The 18,497-nt window shown below is 40.3% G+C and overlaps 1 protein-coding gene across 8 annotated transcripts in view; it reads left to right on the top strand.

Annotated features, from left to right (window-relative positions):
• The window catches only part of KIDINS220 (kinase D interacting substrate 220), a 97,907-nt gene that overhangs the window by 37,193 nt on the left and 42,217 nt on the right, over positions 1 to 18,497 (top strand). For all 8 annotated transcript variants that reach the window (XM_047845126.1, XM_047845124.1, XM_047845125.1 and 5 more), the window contains 10 exons: positions 1,454 to 1,618; positions 2,872 to 3,051; positions 3,876 to 4,041; positions 5,958 to 6,109; positions 6,290 to 6,579; positions 7,799 to 7,939; positions 8,604 to 8,847; positions 9,013 to 9,101; positions 11,056 to 11,200; positions 15,677 to 15,839. In XM_047845126.1, the coding sequence (XP_047701082.1) occupies positions 1,454 to 1,618; positions 2,872 to 3,051; positions 3,876 to 4,041; positions 5,958 to 6,109; positions 6,290 to 6,579; positions 7,799 to 7,939; positions 8,604 to 8,847; positions 9,013 to 9,101; positions 11,056 to 11,200; positions 15,677 to 15,839 (1,735 nt within the window). The remainder of the gene's footprint in view (positions 1 to 1,453; positions 1,619 to 2,871; positions 3,052 to 3,875; positions 4,042 to 5,957; positions 6,110 to 6,289; positions 6,580 to 7,798; positions 7,940 to 8,603; positions 8,848 to 9,012; positions 9,102 to 11,055; positions 11,201 to 15,676; positions 15,840 to 18,497) is intronic.

The raw sequence follows: 18,497 nt of genomic DNA, 5'->3' as shown, positions 1-18,497 counted from the left end.
AGCACTGCTAGGAATTTACCCAAGGGATACAGGAGTGCTGATGCAGAGGGGCACTTGTACCCCAGCACTTTCAACAATAGCCAAATTATGGAAAGAGCCTAAATGTCCGTCAACTGATGAATGGATACAGAAGATGTGGTTTATATGTACAATGGAATACTACTTGGCAATGAGAAAGAATGAAATCCTGCCATTTGCAGCAATGTGGATGGAACTGTAGGGTATTATGCTAAGTGAAATAAGTCAGTCAGAGAAAGACAGATCCCATATGTTTTCACTCATATGTGGAACTTGAGAAACTTAACAGAAGACCATGGGGGAAGGAAGGGGGAAAAAAAGTTACGAACAGAGAGGGAGGGAGGCAAACCATAAGAGACTCTTAAATACTGAGAACAAACTGAGGGTGGATGGGGGGTGGGGGAGAGGGGAAAGTGGGTGATGGGCGTGGAGGAGGGCACTTGTTGGGATGAATGAGCGCTGGGTGTTGTATGGAAGCCAATTTGACAATAAATTATATAAAAAAGTAAAAATAAATAAAAAATAAAAAATAGATGGTTCGCCTCTCCCAGCATCACTTGATAATTCCTCCCTCGTTCACTGGTTTGAAATGCCACTTAGCTCTACGGCGCTCTAATTGTTATAGCTTTGTCGTGTATTTTTTATTCTCCAGAAACAACTACTCTTTCTCTGGTAGTCTTTTAATATTTTTTCTTAGCTATACTTACGTGTTCTGACTTTTCAATTTTTCAAAAATTTCTGTGGGATTTCGATTGGAATTGTCTCAAAGTGATAAATTAATTTGGTGAGAATTGCTGTCTTGAAGTCATCGAACCTTTCTGCCTGGAGCCATACGATGTCTCTCTTTCTCGGATTACTGTATTCTTCAGTGACTTTTAATAGCTTCTTTCTATAGGTATTGCACATATTAAATTTATTCCTATGTGCCAGTTTGTGTTTTAATCATTTTATTGATTCTAAAATGTACATTGTTCCCCATTTTAACATCTCTGAAATTGAAATGTGTCTTACAATTGATGGATGAGAGAGCATTGTGTCATAATTTGGCAACACGTTTTTCTTTCTTAGTTGTACATGATAATGATGCATCTTTTTTTTTCAATATATGAAATTTATTGTCAAATTGGTTTCCATACAACACCCAGTGCTCATCCCAAAAGGTGCCCTCCTCAATACCCATCACCCACCCTTCCCTCCCTCCCACCCCCCCATCAACCCTCAGATGATGCATCTTACAGTAAGCAGGTAGGTATCTTAAGTTCAATGAAATACGGTATTTAAGAATTAGTACCTTTGAACCTATTACACGGGTCTAACCATTTAAAATAAGGCTTTTTTCCTAATGAAATCAATAATCGATAAATGAGACTTAATGTTGCTTTCTAGTGGTAGTGTCTGTTTTTAATGTAAGGGAATGGTGTGTTTATAATTACAGGACACTTGTCTCCTACTGAGACCGACGGTGACATGCTCGGTTACGACTTGTATAGCAGTGCCCTGGCAGACATTCTCAGTGAGCCTACCATGCAGCCGCCCATCTGTGTGGGGCTGTATGCACAGTGGGGAAGTGGCAAATCCTTCTTACTCAAGAAACTAGAAGGTAAAGGGCATGCTTGTACAAAGTCTGTATGTATAGTGAGGTTTCCTTCGGTGTTTTTTCTGAAGTAAAGACAAAATAGATGTTTATGTATGGGTGTGTGTGTCGCACAGTTTACTACATTGAACGTTTTATGGCCCTCCAGTTGATCCTGCACACGATCATTTGATTTCTCTTCCTAAAACAAAATCCGGTTGTGTTATAATACGCTTAAGACCCCTTGGTAGCAGATTTTCTGCATGTGCTATTTATTGTTATTTTTATTTTTATTAAGTAAGCTCCATGCCCCACTTGGGGCTTGAACTCACGACCCCGAGATCAAGAGTTGCCTGTTTCCCCCACTGAGCCAGCCAGGCAGGCGTCCCTGCATGTGGTATTTATAATCGTCCTATTCAGAGCCCCTCTTAAACTTGTCAGTTAGCATGGCACACCCACCAGCACTGCCTCTCGTGGGGCCCCGTGCTGTGGGCACAGTCACAAGGGCTGTTGCTCTTGCAAGAACAGCCTAGACACTTTTCCTGGGCTGTTCCCTCTGTTAGGAGCTTCATAGACAACCCCCCCCGCCCCGGCCCCCACCAGCCTTTTGATTGGCAAAATCTTATTCCTCAAGGGCAGGTTTCAGTATTACCTATTAATTTTTTACCAGGTTTTGTGGAAGGAATGACTTGTTTAGGGCTTATTTGGGCTCCGCACACACCTTGAAGAGCAGTGATTCTTAAATGTGATTGGAGGGAGAAGGGGTGAGGAGGAGAGAGGAAGGGTCATGATGTGTAGTTTGAAGACACATAGCAAAGTAATGTTTTTCAGTTTTGGGCGTGGAAACAATACCTTGTTGCTTATGTAATACAAACCACAAAAAATAAATATCAACAAAATCTTGACAAATGGGAATATATGAAAGGATGTGTGCACCCTCAGTGTGCAGCAGGAGAGCACGTGAGACCAGGGTGGGTGTGCCCCTAGGGAAGGAGGCTTGGAGGCTTATCTGAGGAGAACTTTGGCTAAAATGGTTAAGTAGCAGCACTCTATATAGGGCTTTAGTAAGTGCCCGATATATGTCTATACTGAAAATGTGAACATTTCAAATTCAGTTTGAAGTTGTATTTCTTAAAAAACTTGGAGGGAAAGAAAAAACTACACCTGAAGCTAATATCACACTGCATGTTGACTAACTGGATTTAAATAAAAACCTGGAGGAAAAAAAAGTTGCGTTTCTTAAACAAAACAGGACTGAGGCTTTCTTATTTCTCTTTCAGATGAAATGAAGACTTTTGCCGGACAACAGATTGAGCCTCTTTTTCAGTTTTCCTGGCTTATAGTATTTCTGACTTTGATGCTCTGTGGAGGGCTCGGTTTACTGTTTGCTTTTACAGTTGACCTGAATCTTGGAATAGCAATATCATTGAGCTTCTTGGCTCTCTTATATATATTTTTTAGTAAGTTTTTGCTTTTTGTTTTTTTTCCAAAAACAGAGACAATGTCAAGACTCATTGTTTTATTTAAAAGAGTATCTGTATCTCTTAAATATATCTATATTTATAAAATATAAAATATTATCTATAGTTCTTAAATATTATCTATGTCCCTCCTCTAAGTGATTTTCATAATTAAGTGAGAAAAGGGATCTTTTTGCTATTTTAGAAGTTGGCCTAGAGGAACATTGTCCACCACCTGGCCGGAGTAGCTGTAAACGCTGGTGGAGTGCTCGTTAATATTGAAGCAGAACTATAATTTGTTATACTCGCTTTTTAATATGTTAATGAATTACTGTATTTAAGTCTTTTTTGAAAGTGAGTCTTCATAACCATCACTGGCATGCTCTCGAGCATTTTGATCATGACTATGATCTTTATTTTATCTAAAAACAAAGTAAATAAAACGTAGTCCTATTCTTGGGGGATATCATCAGTTGTAAAAGAGGAAATAGATTCCCTGTCAGAGGAGCTGGTGGTATAAAAAAATGATAAACCCCAAGTCATGTACATTTGAGTCTGAACTAAGTGATATGTTTCTGTTTAAGGCATTATCTTTCTGATTGTGTTTCTTATGTCATATTTGAGTGAGTTTACTTTTCCGTTTTCCACGTACCTTCTCTATGTCGGTTACTCGGTTGAGGACTCCTTTGAGGAGGCTAGGAGATAGCCTGGCACCAGGGAAAGTCATGTACGCCTACCTCCCGTTGCTTGATATTTGACAGTTTGAGAAAAGAGGCTGCTTGAGTAAGGACTGTCAAATAATTTCTTAATCGTTTACTTTTCAGTCGTCATTTACTTTGGTGGCCGGAGGGAAGGAGAGAGTTGGAATTGGGCCTGGGTCCTCAGCACCAGATTGGCGAGACACATTGGCTACTTGGAGCTGCTCCTCAAGTTGATGTTTGTGAACCCGCCTGAGCTGCCGGAGCAAACCACAAGAGCTTTACCTGTGAGGTGAGTTGGTCCCGTGATGAAAGTAGCTTTGGATAAGATGAAGCAAAAATGAATTTTTTGAGCAAAAATGCCTCATCTCTCAGCGTACGTTCCAAAAAACATTGCTTTCGTGAATTTTTTATGTGAGAAATAAAACAACATGTCCTGGTTGAGTGGGTTTGAGAGACACTTCATGTCGTACCTTCCTCTTGTACATAAAAGGATCGGAGACCTTTTATCCTAAAAAAATCTGGTTAACTTTGATTTAGCAAATTTTATCAGAGCATAAACCTTTCCCCTACCCCCCCCCCCCCCCCCACCGTTTATGACACCTTTTCCATCCTTTGGGGACACTCTGAAGAGAGTGCAGGACCTAGGATGGGTCCTGGCATCCCCTTGCTTTAGCACGTAACCGTGGCAACACAGCATGCTCTCTGAGCAGCTCTTTTCTCGCCTGTGGAAATACATTGACTTGCCTGTCTAAAGTTATTACTATCAAATAGGAAATGCATGAGAGAACAGTTCAGAAATGGTGGAAAACATGTATGTCAAGAATAAAGGAAAAGTGGAAGGCTCCAGGGGCACGTCAAGTGAAAAACAAAGTACAGAATTGAAAGCCAAAGGAATTCAATAGGAATCAGCAGAATATTTAAATGTATATGAAATGATTAAGAATTTTAAAATTATTTTAAGATAAAATGTGTAATCTAAGAGGAAAATAATTAGGCCAACCCAGATGAAACATTGAAGCCATGAATATAAGAGACAAAAATAAAGACAAAAACTTATGTGTAATTAGCATATATGATTAGGTATTAGGAGAAGGATTTATAGATGAAAAGGTAAAATTAAAAAGTTAAGAAAACATACAGAGTAGAATGAAATAATTGGAAACATTTTTACAGAAAATATATTTTAAATTAATGAGATGGTATTTTTTTTTAAAGTCTGAACAATTAAAATAGCATCAAACAAGGTCACACAGTATAGTACAGTGGGGTCTTAGATTGTATTTGAAAGCACTGCTTATCTACTGTGTTGAGATGGACATTTAATTTAGGGATGGCAGGGGAGAAAGGAACAGATACAGAAATCATATCCACCCAGAGGGTCAGGAGGCAAACAACTCAGTTATTTCAAAGAACAACTGTGAAAAGCATATTTTACAACTTATTTTTAAATGCCTGGTAAACGTTTAAGCTGTAAATAAAACATTCTAAAACTTGAGTTTCGAAATGGCATTTAATTCTTAACAACTGTAGGATTCTCTCCACTTTCTGATCTCTCTGTTGGCACTTAGCACACTTTGTTTGGGCAGCTCTTTTGGCTGCGTCCTTTTCAGTCAGCGTGCCTGAGACCTGTTGAGACAGACGTATGATGCTTTGTCGGAACTCTGTCGCCTCTTGCTACCCTGCTGCTTTCAGTGAGAATTAACGTCCTATAACTCTGCTACATTTAGCTTTGGTTATTGCCTTCTCCTGGGACAAGTATGTAAGATGTTAGAAGCGGTCGATCCCTAATTACAAGTCCTTTTTCCTCCTCAGAACTTTATTTTATTAAAAAATTTTTTTGTAATGTTTATTTTTTATTTATTTTTGAGAGAGAATAGAGAGAGAGAGAGAGAGACAGAGTGAGAACGGGGGAGGGGCAGAGAGAGAGGGAGACAAAGAATCTGAAGTAGGCTCCAGGCTCCGAGCGGTCAGCACAGAGCCGGACGCGGGGCTCGAACTCATGAACCAGGAGGTCATGACCTGAGCCGAAGTCGGACGCTTAACCGACTGAGCCACCCAGGCGCCCCCCTCCTCAGAATTTTAAACACAGTATTTTAAAAGGGACATTAAGAAAATGTAGGGGAAGTGATACAGAGATGATGTATGTGGAAATTATTTGTTTCTTTAGATACCTGAGTAACAGTTTATTCCCCTTTTCCCCCCAAGGTTTTTGTTTACAGATTACAACAGGCTGTCCAGTGTAGGCGGAGAAACATCGATGGCTGAAATGATCGCGACTCTGTCGGATGCTTGTGAGAGAGAGTTTGGCTTTTTGGCAACCAGGCTCTTTCGAGTATTCAAGACTGAAGATACACAGGGTAGGACGTCCCTCCTACGTCTTTGTGTGTGTGTCGGGGTTGAGGATGGGATGAGTGTTCAGGGCATTTCCGTGAAAACATGAATGAACATCAGAAATCCCTATGCCATGACTGTAATGGTTAGGACTTCCTAGACACTTGGTGTGTAAATAATTGTTAAAACCGTCTGTTGTCTTGCAGGCAAAAAGAAATGGAAAAAAACGTGTTGCCTCCCATCTTTTGTCATCTTCCTTTTTATCTTTGGCTGCATTATTGCTGGAATTACTCTCCTGGCTATCTTCAGAGTTGACCCAAAACATCTGACGGTGAATGCCGTCCTCATATCTATTGCGTCGATAGTGGGGTTGGCCCTCGTGCTGAACTGTCGTACGTGGTGGCAGGTGCTGGACTCTCTCCTGAATTCTCAAAGGAAACGCCTCCATAATGCTGCCTCCAAACTGCACAAGCTGAAAAGTGAAGGATTCATGAAGGTAAAGCACTCATGGGTCATTAGAAGGTAATTGTAGTGTGAGTGTGCTCCCCTAACCATGATGGTGGGGCTTTAGGGAGTGGGCTCTCTAAGGGTCACAGTGGTGCACTTGTTTTTAGGTTTGTTCCTGATTTGCCCTATGGAAATGCACATTTAAAGTGGAAAAAATGAAAACAATACAGATTTTTATAAAATAGACTTTTATAAGATACTCCTAGGAGTTAGGAGATTGCTCTACAGGTCACCTGCCTAATAGTAACAAGTGTCCTGTCTGATGATATGGGCCCCCCAGAGCCCGGTAGAGGAAGCAAGTACCACTAAAACATAGAAAATAAAGGGGCGCCTGGGTGGCTCAGTCAGTTCAGTGTCTGACTTCAGCTTAGGTCATGATCTCATGGTTCATGAGTTCAAGCCCCACACTGGGCTCTGTGCTGTCAGCGCAGAGCCTGCTCGGGATCCTCTGTCCCCTGCCTCTCTCTGCCCCTCCCTGGCTCATGTGCTTGCACGAATTCTCTCTCTCAAAAAGAAATTAAAAAAAAATTCACGTACGTACGTATTTATTTATTTATTTATTTTTGAGGGAGAATGTGTGCATACACCAGTCGGGGAGGGGCAGAGAGACAGGGAGACACAGAATCTGAAACAGGCTCCGGGCTCTGAGCTTTCAGCACAGAGCCCCACGTGGGGCTCAAACCCACAAACTGTGAGATCATGACCTGAGCCGAAGTTGGACGCTCAACTGACTGAGCCACCCAGGTTCCCTGATTAAAAAAAATTTTTTTTAATAAAAAAATTAAACAAATAAAATAGGACCATACTTTTAGAACCAAAAGGGACTTTGTACAATGTCTGTAGCCCCTTCCTGTCATCAAGGTCACTTGCTATCAGGAGCCAAGTGTAGTGTGTGAATCCTTTGAATTTGCATTCAGTTCCTAGCCTTTTGACTTTCAGAGCATGTGATCTTGGCAAGTAAGTCACTCAACCCAGTTTGTCCTTTTAAAGTGGATGTGACCATGTCCCTTGTAAGAGTGAAATGCTCTAATTTATGTAAAGTCACTTGATGAATTGTGAGGCACTCGCTGCAGTTTCAGTGGAGCCACAACTGGCAGCGAGGACCTGGGATTTCTTTTCTTCCTGTCAGATGAGTTTCTATCAGTGTTTTTAAGAAATGTGCTTAAATTTCTCATACCTTCAGTGCTTCTATCCTTTCTTTCCTGCAGGTTCTTAAGTGTGAAGTGGAATTGATGGCCAGGATGGCGAAGACCATCGACAGCTTCACTCAGAACCAGACAAGGCTGGTGGTCATCATCGACGGACTAGATGCCTGTGAGCAGGACAAAGTGCTCCAGATGCTGGATACTGTATGTCGTGGTCATCTTCAAACTCCTGATTGTCACATACGTAGCAGCTGAATGACTTTGTGAATTTCTCAAATGGAATTTGAATAGTACTTTTTCTTTTGTAGAAACAACCTTTCTTTAGTGTAGAAGCATAGCCAGTCAGTGTTTCATCACAAACAGATTTAAACAATTTTGGCCTAATGGCTGTGTGAGACCAGGAAGAGAGTAGCTGTAAAGTCCATGGTGTGACTCCAGTTGCGGTTAGAATCAGAGACAACAGTAGGGAGCCCGCAGAACTTGTAGTTTATGTTAAAGTAGGGCACATCGGTGGCTCTGTGAGGTGCATGACTGCGGAGAGAGCCAGTGTGGCCAGCACCTCATGTGTTTTCACAACTGTTTCTCATGTATGTTGATCTTTCCTTTTATGTAGACCATAAATATTTTAAAATAGGACAGGGTTAATTATTTTCTTTGAAGGTTTTATCACGGTCAGATGGTGAGAAATTGTCAGATGGTAAAAAATCACATTAAGACTTCAATGAAATTTGTTTTCATATGGAATAATATTTTAATAAACAATTAGTGTTTAAAAATATAGTCACTAAAGGATAGATCTGGAAGAGACTTTTTGTTACTTTGGATGGTATGAAATTTATGTCATAAACACACATTTCTTCTACCACAGGTCCGAGTTCTGTTTTCAAAAGGCCCATTCATTGCCATTTTTGCAAGTGATCCACATATTATTATAAAAGCAATTAACCAGAACCTGAATAGCGTGCTTCGTGACTCGAACATAAATGGACACGACTATATGCGCAATATAGTTCATTTACCCGTTTTCCTTAATAGTCGTGGACTGAGCAATGCAAGAAAATTTCTTGTAACTTCAACAACAAATGGGGACATTCCGTGCCCCGATACTGCAGGTAAAGATCAAGTTCCTCAGGTACTTCGGGTTTGAAGTAGTTATGTAGTTTTTGTGGTGACTCGCCTTTTACCTTGAAAAGTCTTGTTAGTATTTCACTTCTCTTTCAATATCACGTACAACAGAATTCTGGTACAAATGATGCTCTCTCAACAAATTCTTTAAGGGATACAGGAAGATGCTGACAGAAGAGTTTCACAAAACAGCCTTGGAGAGATGACTAAACTTGGTAGCAAGACAGCCCTTAATAGACGGGTAAGATGCCATTTGTTTTGAGCCAAATGTTTGTACTGCTGTTGTTCAAATAGAACTAGGGTGATGCTGCTTAAATTATCTTCTGTAGATAGTGCATTCAGCTCGGCAGATACATTGGATTATTGAGTTTCCTTTCGGCTTCAGGTGGTTTTTTTTGTTTTTTGTTTTTTTTCAACTTTTATTTATTTTTGGGACAGAGAGAGAGAGAGAGAGAGAGAGCATGAACGGGGGAGGGGCAGAGAGAGAGGGAGACACAGAATCGGAAACAGGCTCCAGGCTCTGAGCCATCAGCCCAGAGCCCGACGCGGGGCTCGAACTCACGGACCGCGAGATCGTGACCTGGCTGAAGTCGGACGCTCAACCAACTGCGCCACCCAGGCGCCCCCCCCCCCCTTTTTTTTTTTTTTTTACAAACTCTTTTTTTTTTTTTTTTTTTTTTTAACATTTATTTATTTTTGAGACAGAGAGAGAGCATGAACAGGGGAGGGGCAGAGAGAGAGGGAGACACAGAATCAGAAGCAGGCTCCAGGCTCTGAGCCATCAGCCCAGAGCCTGACGCGGGGCTCGAACTCACGGACCGCGAGATCGTGACCTGGCTGAAGTCGGACGCTTAACCGACTGCGCCACCCAGGCGCCCCAAAGCTTCAGGTGTTTTTGAGGAAATGCCTGACCCTGGAGCCCATCACAGCTGTGCAGCGTGCAGCAGCCCCTGTCCTCTCCTAACCTGTCCCCAGCTGCCCTTCCGGACCTCCGGCCCGCGGAATCAGGATCTCTCAGTGAGATTTGAAAGCTCCCCAGATGATCCCCTCCAGGGTTTCGTTCCACGTCAGGCTGTGTCCGTCTCGGGTGCTTGTTGCCACCATCGCTGTCTGGGAGGAAGCGCCCCCTGCTCCTCCTCTTGGCCTTCCTCCTTCCCAAGGGTCTGTGACGTGTGACCCTTTCTTTCCACCCACGTAGTGATTTTGTGTCCTGCCCGGCCACCTTGGGTTTCTCCTCGAGCGCTCTTGTTTTCCCTGTCCTGCCCCATTTCTAGAACCCTCTTTTGTACAGATCGAGGGCGTATCACAGGAAGATGTCCGCCTGCAGTAACTTACAGCGATAGTGCCGCTGAAGGACGGCTGAGCTGGGCTAGTGCTGGCACCGTTTTCTTTTTCTGAAGAGAAAAATCCAAATCCACAATTTGGGACATTTTATAGAAAAAATGTGTCTTCGGTGGTATTTTGATGTTTTGACTTCATGTCTCTACCCTACACAAGTATGAATACAAAATGAACATGAATGACAATTGATAGCACCAAATTAAGAGGAGGGTATAGTTTAGCATTTTGAATTTGTCTCCTGGGAGTCTGGCCGTCTGGGCTCTGTGTGCTCGCATCCACCATTGCCTTGTTTCCTGACCTCAGAGGAGGGCTCACTTCTGTTGTGCGCGTTCCTCCTCGGATTAGAAGGGATTCTCTACCCCACCCTGCCCACCTTGGTGCCTCTAATTCTTACGCAGATGTGAAGGTAGTTGTCACATGTTTAAACGTTACCTCAACATGAAAAAGCTGAATCCTTAAAACTAGACAGAAGGTTGTTTGCTTTATTATTTCCGGGTTCCTACAGGAACTCTGAGTAAGATGGAACTTCTGTAAGAGTTTGATTGAATTCTCTTTACATAATTCTGCTTATTGCAATCTTTAAGGCATTTGATTTTCTGTACCTGTACAACCATAAATCAAAATACATCTGAAGCTAACACACAGCATTTGATGCACTTGCTGCTGATATTACTTTATAACTGTCCTGTGAAGATTCTGCCTCAGAATAATAATAATAATAATGCCTATTATTACTGTATAAGCTTCCCCTTTGGATTATTTCTGTTGTCATCATACACATATACTAACTTCTCGAAAGGCCTTAAGTTCTCAGACAAGTATTGGTTCATTCTCCTCGTGATATACTCCTTCAGGATACTTACCGAAGAAGGCAGATGCAGAGGACCATCACTCGGCAGATGTCCTTCGATCTTACGAAACTGCTGGTTACTGAGGACTGGTTCAGTGACATAAGTCCTCAGACTATGAGAAGATTGCTTAATATTGTTTCTGTGACAGGTAACTTTTCTTCCTGTCTTATGGTAGGTAATAAGCTTTAACACATCAGCAGAGCAATTCAGTTTCAGAAACAGAAGGGTGTACTGTGTTCATACGTTTACACCGTTGTCTAGCACTTTCATTTGCATTGAGTGTACCTAATAAAACCTATGTTAATTTTGACAGTGAAAATCAATCATCAGTTGTGCACTGTTATTTTTAACACTTGATTTAAAAAATTTTTTACTTCACCTCAGGTTTAATTTTTCTCTTTGTACGAAGGTAATTTTATGCTAATTTGTATGACTGAATATAATCAACTTATAATTTAAATGTTGACATTCAGATTTTGTATGCTGCTCTTCCGTTTTATTTTCAATGATATTTTCTTTTTTATTGTGTTAAATATAATACATATAACAATTTACTGTCCTGACCATTTTTGTGGGTACACTTTGGTGGTGGTACATAATTCATGTTTTGGGGCAGCCATCACCTCCATCCATCTTCGTAATTGTTTTCATTTTCCAAAACTGAAACTCTATACCTGTTATATAATTGCCCACTTTCCTCCCTCCCCCAGCTCCTTGCTGCCACTATTCTACTTTGTCTCTACAGAATTTGACTACCTGAAGTACCTCATGTATGTGGAATCATACAGTATTTATCTTTTTGCGATTGGCTTATTTTACTTAATACAACGCCTTTAAGGTTCACCATGTTGTCGCATGTAGCACGTAGAGTCCTTTTTAAGACTGAATAATATTCCATTGTATGTCTATACCACATCTTGGCGTATCCATTCACCTGTTGATGGACATGTAGGTTGCTTCCATGTTTCCATGTTTTAGCTATTGTGAATAATGCTCTTATGAACATGAATATATCGTAATATTTTTTGAGACCCTGCCTTCAGTTCTTTTGGATATATACCCAGAAGTAGAATTGCTGGGTCACATGGTATTTCTGTGTTTAATTTTTTGAGGAACCTTCATTTTGTTTTCATGGCTGTACCATTTTACATTCCCACCAACAGTGCACAAATGTTCCAATTTTTCTACATCCTTGCTAGCACTTGTTTCTTTCTATTTTTTTTTTTTTTTTTGAGAGTAGCCATCCTAATACATGAGAAGTAGTATCTCATTGTAGTTTGGCTTTGCATTTCCCTAATTAACAATGTTGAACATTTTTGCATATGCTTGTTGGCCATTCCTATATCTTCTTCAGAGAAATGTTTATTCAAGTCCTTTGTCCATTTTGAATTGGGTTGTTTGGGTTTTTTATTGTTGAGTTTTAGGAGTTCTCTGTATATTGTAGATATTGATCTATTGATCCCTTATCAGATATGTGTTTTTTAATTATTTTCTTCCATTCTGTGGGTTGTATTTTCCTCTGTGGATAGTGTCCTTTCACGTACAAAATTTAAAAATTTTCATGAAGATCAGTGTGTCTGCTTTTTGTTTGCATGCCTTTGGTGTCATATTCAAGAAATCACTGCCAAATCCAATGTTGAGAAGTTTTTGGCCTATGTTTTCTTCTAAGTGTTTTATTGTTTTAAGTTACATTGATCCCTTTTGAGTTAATTTTTTTATATGGTGTTAGGTAGAGGGTTCAACTTCATTCTTTTGCATGTTTTCATAGCACCATTTATTGAAAAGACTGTCCTTTCCCCACCTAATGGTCTTGGCACCCTTGTCAAAAATCACTTGACCGTACATATGAGGATTTATTTCTGGGCTAGTCTGTTCAATTCTACTGGTCTGTATGCCTGTCTTTATGCCAGTCCACATTGTTTTCATTACTGTAGCTTTGTAGTAAGATTTGAAATAAGGAAGTGTGAGTCCTCCAGTTTCATATTTCTTTTTAAGGATTGTTTTGGTTCTACAGTGTCTCTTGAGATTCCATATGAATTTTAGGATGGATTTTTCTATTTCTGCAAAAAAAAAAAGTCATTGGAGTTTTGACAGTGATTCCATTGAATCTGTAGATGACTTTGGGTAATGTTGCTATTTTAACAAAATTAAGTCTTCCAATCCATGAACATGGGATGTCTTAATTATAATTTAAAATGTTGAAATTCAGATTTTACATGTGTCTATTGTTTTAGTTTTCAAATGACATTTTATTTTAAATGTTTATTTATTTTTAGAGAGAGAGAATGTGCATGTGCACATGCAAGTGGGAGAGGGGCAGAGAGAGAGAGAGGGAGAGGGAATCCCAAGCAGGTTCCATGCTGTCAGTACAGAGCCTGATGTGGAGCTCCGTCCCACAAACTGTGAGATCATGACCTAAGCCAAAATCAAGAGTCAGATGCCTAACTGATGAGCCACCCAGGTGCCCCCAAGTGATATTTTAAATAAAAAATATTGACAATAAAATTGAAGATTATTGCCCTGTGACTGAATTCTTTGCAAGGAATTCTGCTCTTCACCATGTTAATGCTTACATGTAAATGTAAATACTTATAATTTAGTTTGTAAGTATGTATTTCTTTCTTGGCATGACATTGAATAGTACTTGGTAATATTGGCTAGTGTTCACTCTGTTACGATAGTTACACTGGAATTTGGTTTTATGCTAAGGTTGGGGTACATGCTCTGAACTAAATTGCAAGTGAGATTGTGTCTAATATATGTACAATAATTTTGGTAATTAAATCCCTTTAAGTGAGGTCTCAAACCTTATTAAGTTGATTATGTTCTACAATGGAAATGTTCTAGTGTATTATCAATAATATTTATGTACTTATTTAACAAATATATGGTGAGTGTCTAGATATGCCAGAAATTGGCCTGGGTATTATGGAGATAAGCAGCAAACAAGGTAAAGTTCTTGACTTATTGGCGAAGACAGAAAGATATAAAAAGTCACGTAACAATAAGTGCCATAAAAACCTCATCTTCCCTTACCATTTAGCTTTGGAATACCCCTGGTACAGTCATTGCTTCTTTGCTTTTCAATCTAAACCAGTTCCTTTGGTGATCTCATGGAGTCCCAAAGGTTTATATACCATCTACATATGATTCTCAAACGTATATCTTCATCCTTGTTGCTTTCCAGTTGCCTACTTGATATCTAGTGGTGTCTTATATTCGTCTGATACTTAATATGTCCAAAATTGAACTTTTGATCATCTGCCCCAAACTTAATCTGCCCATAGACTCCCATCTCAGTTAATCCAACTCTTTTTCCAGTTCCTTGGGCAAAAAAACCCCTTGATATGTTTTTTCTATATACCACCTCCAATCTGTAGTATGTTCTTTAGCTCTATTTTCTTTTTTTTTTTTTTTAATTTTTTTTTCAACGTTTATTTATTTTTGGGACAGAGAGAGACAGAGCATGAACGGGGGAGGGGCAGAGAGAGAGGGAGACACAGAATCGGAAACAGGCTCCAGGCTCCGAGCCATCAGCCCAGAGCCCGACGCAGGGCTCGAACTCACGGACCACGAGATCGTGACCTGGCTGAAGTCGGACGCTTAACCGACTGCGCCACCCAGGCGCCCCTTTAGCTCTATTTTCATACTAAATCCAGAATCTGACCACTTCTCACCATTTGTAACATACTACCCTTATCCAACGCATCATTATGTCTCATCTGTATTAATTGTAGCAGTAGCCTAACTCATCTCCCTGCTGCTACTTTTTCCTCTGTGGTCTATTCTCCATGTGGCGGCCACAGTGACCTTTTGAAATAGAAACCAATCATCTTGTTTCTCTGCTAAGAACTCTATTATGTTTCCATTTTGTTGAAAATAAAAATCTTAAGTCCTTACAGTTTCTTACAAGGCCCTTTTGATCTCTCTCTCTCCACCTCTTTCCCGACCTCTGACCTTATCTTCTACTCTCCTGTTCCATCCCTAACAGACCTCTTTGCCGTTCCCTGAAAATGTCAGGCATGCTCCTGCCTAAGGGCTTCTGCTTCTGCCTGTAGTGATCTTTCTTTGGAGAGATGCATCATGGGCTTTCTCGTCTTGTCTTAACTCTTTGCTTAAATGTCAGCTTTTCAACGAGACCTTCCTTTTTCGTCTTAGATAAAATTACACTTCTTTCTTTGACACTCCTTGCTTTATTAATTTACCCCATAGAACCGATCACCTTTTAATACACTATATCATATACCTACCAACTTAGACGGTTCTTTAGAGGATGAGGTCCATCATGGGTTCATTGATGTTCTATTGTCTGATTGTTGAGACTGACACATAGTTCTGAAAGGTTTTGCCTACAGGTATGTGGTCAAAGCAGTATATAGCATTGGTGGCAAATGACACAGCAAAAATTACTTTAGGATTAAACAGAATTGTGTTTAATCCCTAGGAGTTTTCCAGTACAGCTCTTTGGATTACAGAAGCCATATAAATACTAGGTTGAAATTTGTGGTGTAAATTAAATTGCAATGTTTAAAGATTTAAATTATTTGTGAATATGCTAAATGTTTTGCTTAGTATAATATTACACATCTATGAATTTAAAAAACTGTTTTCATACTTTTTAAAGGGCGATTACTGAGAGCCAATCAGATTAGTTTCAACTGGGACAGGCTTGCTAGCTGGATCAATCTTACTGAGCAGTGGCCATACCGAACTTCATGGCTCATATTATATTTGGAAGAGACTGAAGGGATTCCAGATCAAATGACACTGAAAACCATCTATGAAAGGTACGTTGTCCGACCTCTTTATGTTTCACTTTATCTTAGGTTAACTTGACTTTTCAGAAAAAAGTTAATGCAAATAAAACAAAATGAATACAAAATAATATACATGACATGTATACTTCTGGATTCAACTAACCATTCTCATTAATTCCATTATAATTTTGGAGTTGTATTAGCACAGGTATATATCTCATGTAAAATTTATTACTTAGGTAGTTGAGTATATTCTTCCCTTTGCAGTGTAACTTACACAGTAAAAAAAGTTTAACTAATAATCCTATTAGTTTTATGTATTTATACATATGAAATGCAAACTGTGAAATGTTATTATTTGTTTCCATTTTATTTTTTATTCTAAGAGTCTTCATTGAATATTAAGGAGGTTCCATTTTCAAATCATTAGTGCAGGTATTTTCAGTTTTGGGTCTGGAGAGTTTTTGAAACTGTGAATACGGGTTGGAAAACATTCTTTGCGTTAAACAATGAAGGAATTTATTGTTCCTTTATAGTCAGTCATTTGAAGTACTTCTGAACTTTTTACTTCTGATAAGAAATTGATTAATCTTTTCTTGAAAGACGTGAAGTTGAGGCTCAGTGAAATGTCAGGCATGTAAAGTTGTAAGAGTTGACAATTTCTTGTCAGATTCACAAATGAAATTGTAATCCTTTTTGTTCACCAGAACATACCTTCAGAGTTTCCAAGAGCTGCTCAAGTAAGCTATCTGTTAGAAAAAAGGTGGTAGAGGGGCGCCTGGGTGGCTCAGTCGGTTAAGCGTCCGACTTCAGCCAGGTCACGATCTCGCGGTCTGTGAGTTCGAGCCCCGCGTCAGCCTCTGGGCTGATGGCTCGGAGCCTGGAGCCTGTTTCCGATTCTGTGTCTCCCTCTCTCTCTGCCCCTCCCCCGTTCAAGCTCTGTCTCTCTCTGTCCCAAAAATAAATAAAAAACCTTAAAAAAGGTGGTAGAAAGACACTATACAGTTTCACAAATCTTGGTATAACCGAAACGATTATTTTAAATATAATTGAAACACTAACGAAGCATTTAGTGTATAGTTCATATATTAAAACTTTTAAGATTACAAAAAATTTTTCTTGAAGTATTGTCAGCATGCAGTTAGTTTTCCTTTGTTTTTCATCCCCATTGTTCATGTAGATATTTTATTTAATGTTTTCTGAGGTAAATAACTAGCTTTAGGCTTACGGAGGATGGCTGTAGTGTTAGTGTACAGATTTGAGGTCTTCCTGCTTTTGCTGTTTAATTTACACTAAATTCAAGTAGTTGTGTAAACCGCGTGCTGTTATCAAGTAGGTATTCCAGTAGGTGGCAGTGACACATAATTACTGCCGGCTGTGGAGAAGTGGCATGGAATTGTATCTGCTCTCTGGTATCTGAGAGAGTATCTTCTTCCCGTAAGACACAAGATTGGTTTTTCCCTTGGTTGTGCAGTAAAACGTTGTTTTATTTCGTGAGTAAGTTTTGCATCGTAACAGGTGTCGTGTAATGTGTAATGAGTGTTGGCTAGATGAGCACAGTTATTGTTAAACAGTTAAAATTTAACTTTGGAAACTCTCTAACTTCTTACTAACAGCTCATCCCAATGTAACGGGGTTTATTTTTCACATGGTGTATTTTTCACCCAAAGCGCCAGTTAGCATGGACAGGTAGTCCTTTGGGACTTCGTCTTATCCTTGAGCAATGGTGATTATTTGCGTGTCAATAAAAGTATGTCTGAGGGGGGCGCCTGGGTGGCGCAGTCGGTTAAGCGTCCGACTTCAGCCAGGTCACGATCTCGCGGTCCCTGAGTTCGAGCCCCGCGTCAGGCTCTGGGCTGATGGCTCAGAGCCTGGAGCCTGTTTCCGATTCTGTGTCTCCTTCTCTCTCTGCCCCTCCCCCGTTCATGCTCTGTCTCTCTCTTTCCCAAAAATAAATAAATGTTGAAAAAAAAAATTAAAAAAAAAAAAAAGTATGTCTGAGGAAAGAATAAGCCTTCATTTAGGGACTAGAAACAGGGTTCTTAAGAGCCTGTCTGAATCGGTATTGTTCCTGGAGCATGTATTTGGTTTCGGGAAGTTTGAACTTGTGGCCGCAGGAGAGCTGCTTGTGTCACAGGGCCCTCATGGAAGGAGGAGAGAGTGCTCATCGTGAGCATTTTCTCCTTTTGGTGTCTGTGTCTCCAGCCTTCCTTCCTCAAGTGCCGGGTTCTCCGCCAGGAGCCTTAGTGCTCGCGACGCTCTGTGAAGCTCAGGTGGCTGGGCGGCTCCACGTCCTCAACAGGGAAGATTGTGGTTCGGAAAGTTTAACGTCCCAAAGTCGCTTAGCTCATAAGTAGCAGAGGTATTTCAGTCCAGGTCTCTCAGAGTCCACAGATCGCTTCTGTGCCCGCCACTGTTCTAAACACTTTGCGTTTCGACACCTTTTATTCTCACGGTCTGTGGAGTAGTGTTATTGTTCATGTTTTACACATGAGAAAATTGAAGCCCAGAGAAGGCAAGTCACGTAGCGAATGTCTCACAGCCACTGAGTGGTAGAGCCGGGTCCCTGGCTCCAGAGCCACGTGCGAAGGGTACTGCCCCGCACAACACGGTAGGGTCATCTGTGTTTTCTTCAGCTGCAGCGTTGTCTGGAGTATGTAAGGCACTGACATCTTATGATGAAGATGA

Source organism: Prionailurus viverrinus, unplaced genomic scaffold, assembly GCF_022837055.1.
Source record: "Prionailurus viverrinus isolate Anna unplaced genomic scaffold, UM_Priviv_1.0 scaffold_33, whole genome shotgun sequence".
In the NCBI taxonomy this organism is placed as follows: Eukaryota; Metazoa; Chordata; class Mammalia; order Carnivora; family Felidae; genus Prionailurus; species Prionailurus viverrinus.
The sequence above is the reverse complement of the archived record's forward strand: the minus strand, read 5'-3'. Positions and strand labels throughout refer to the sequence as shown.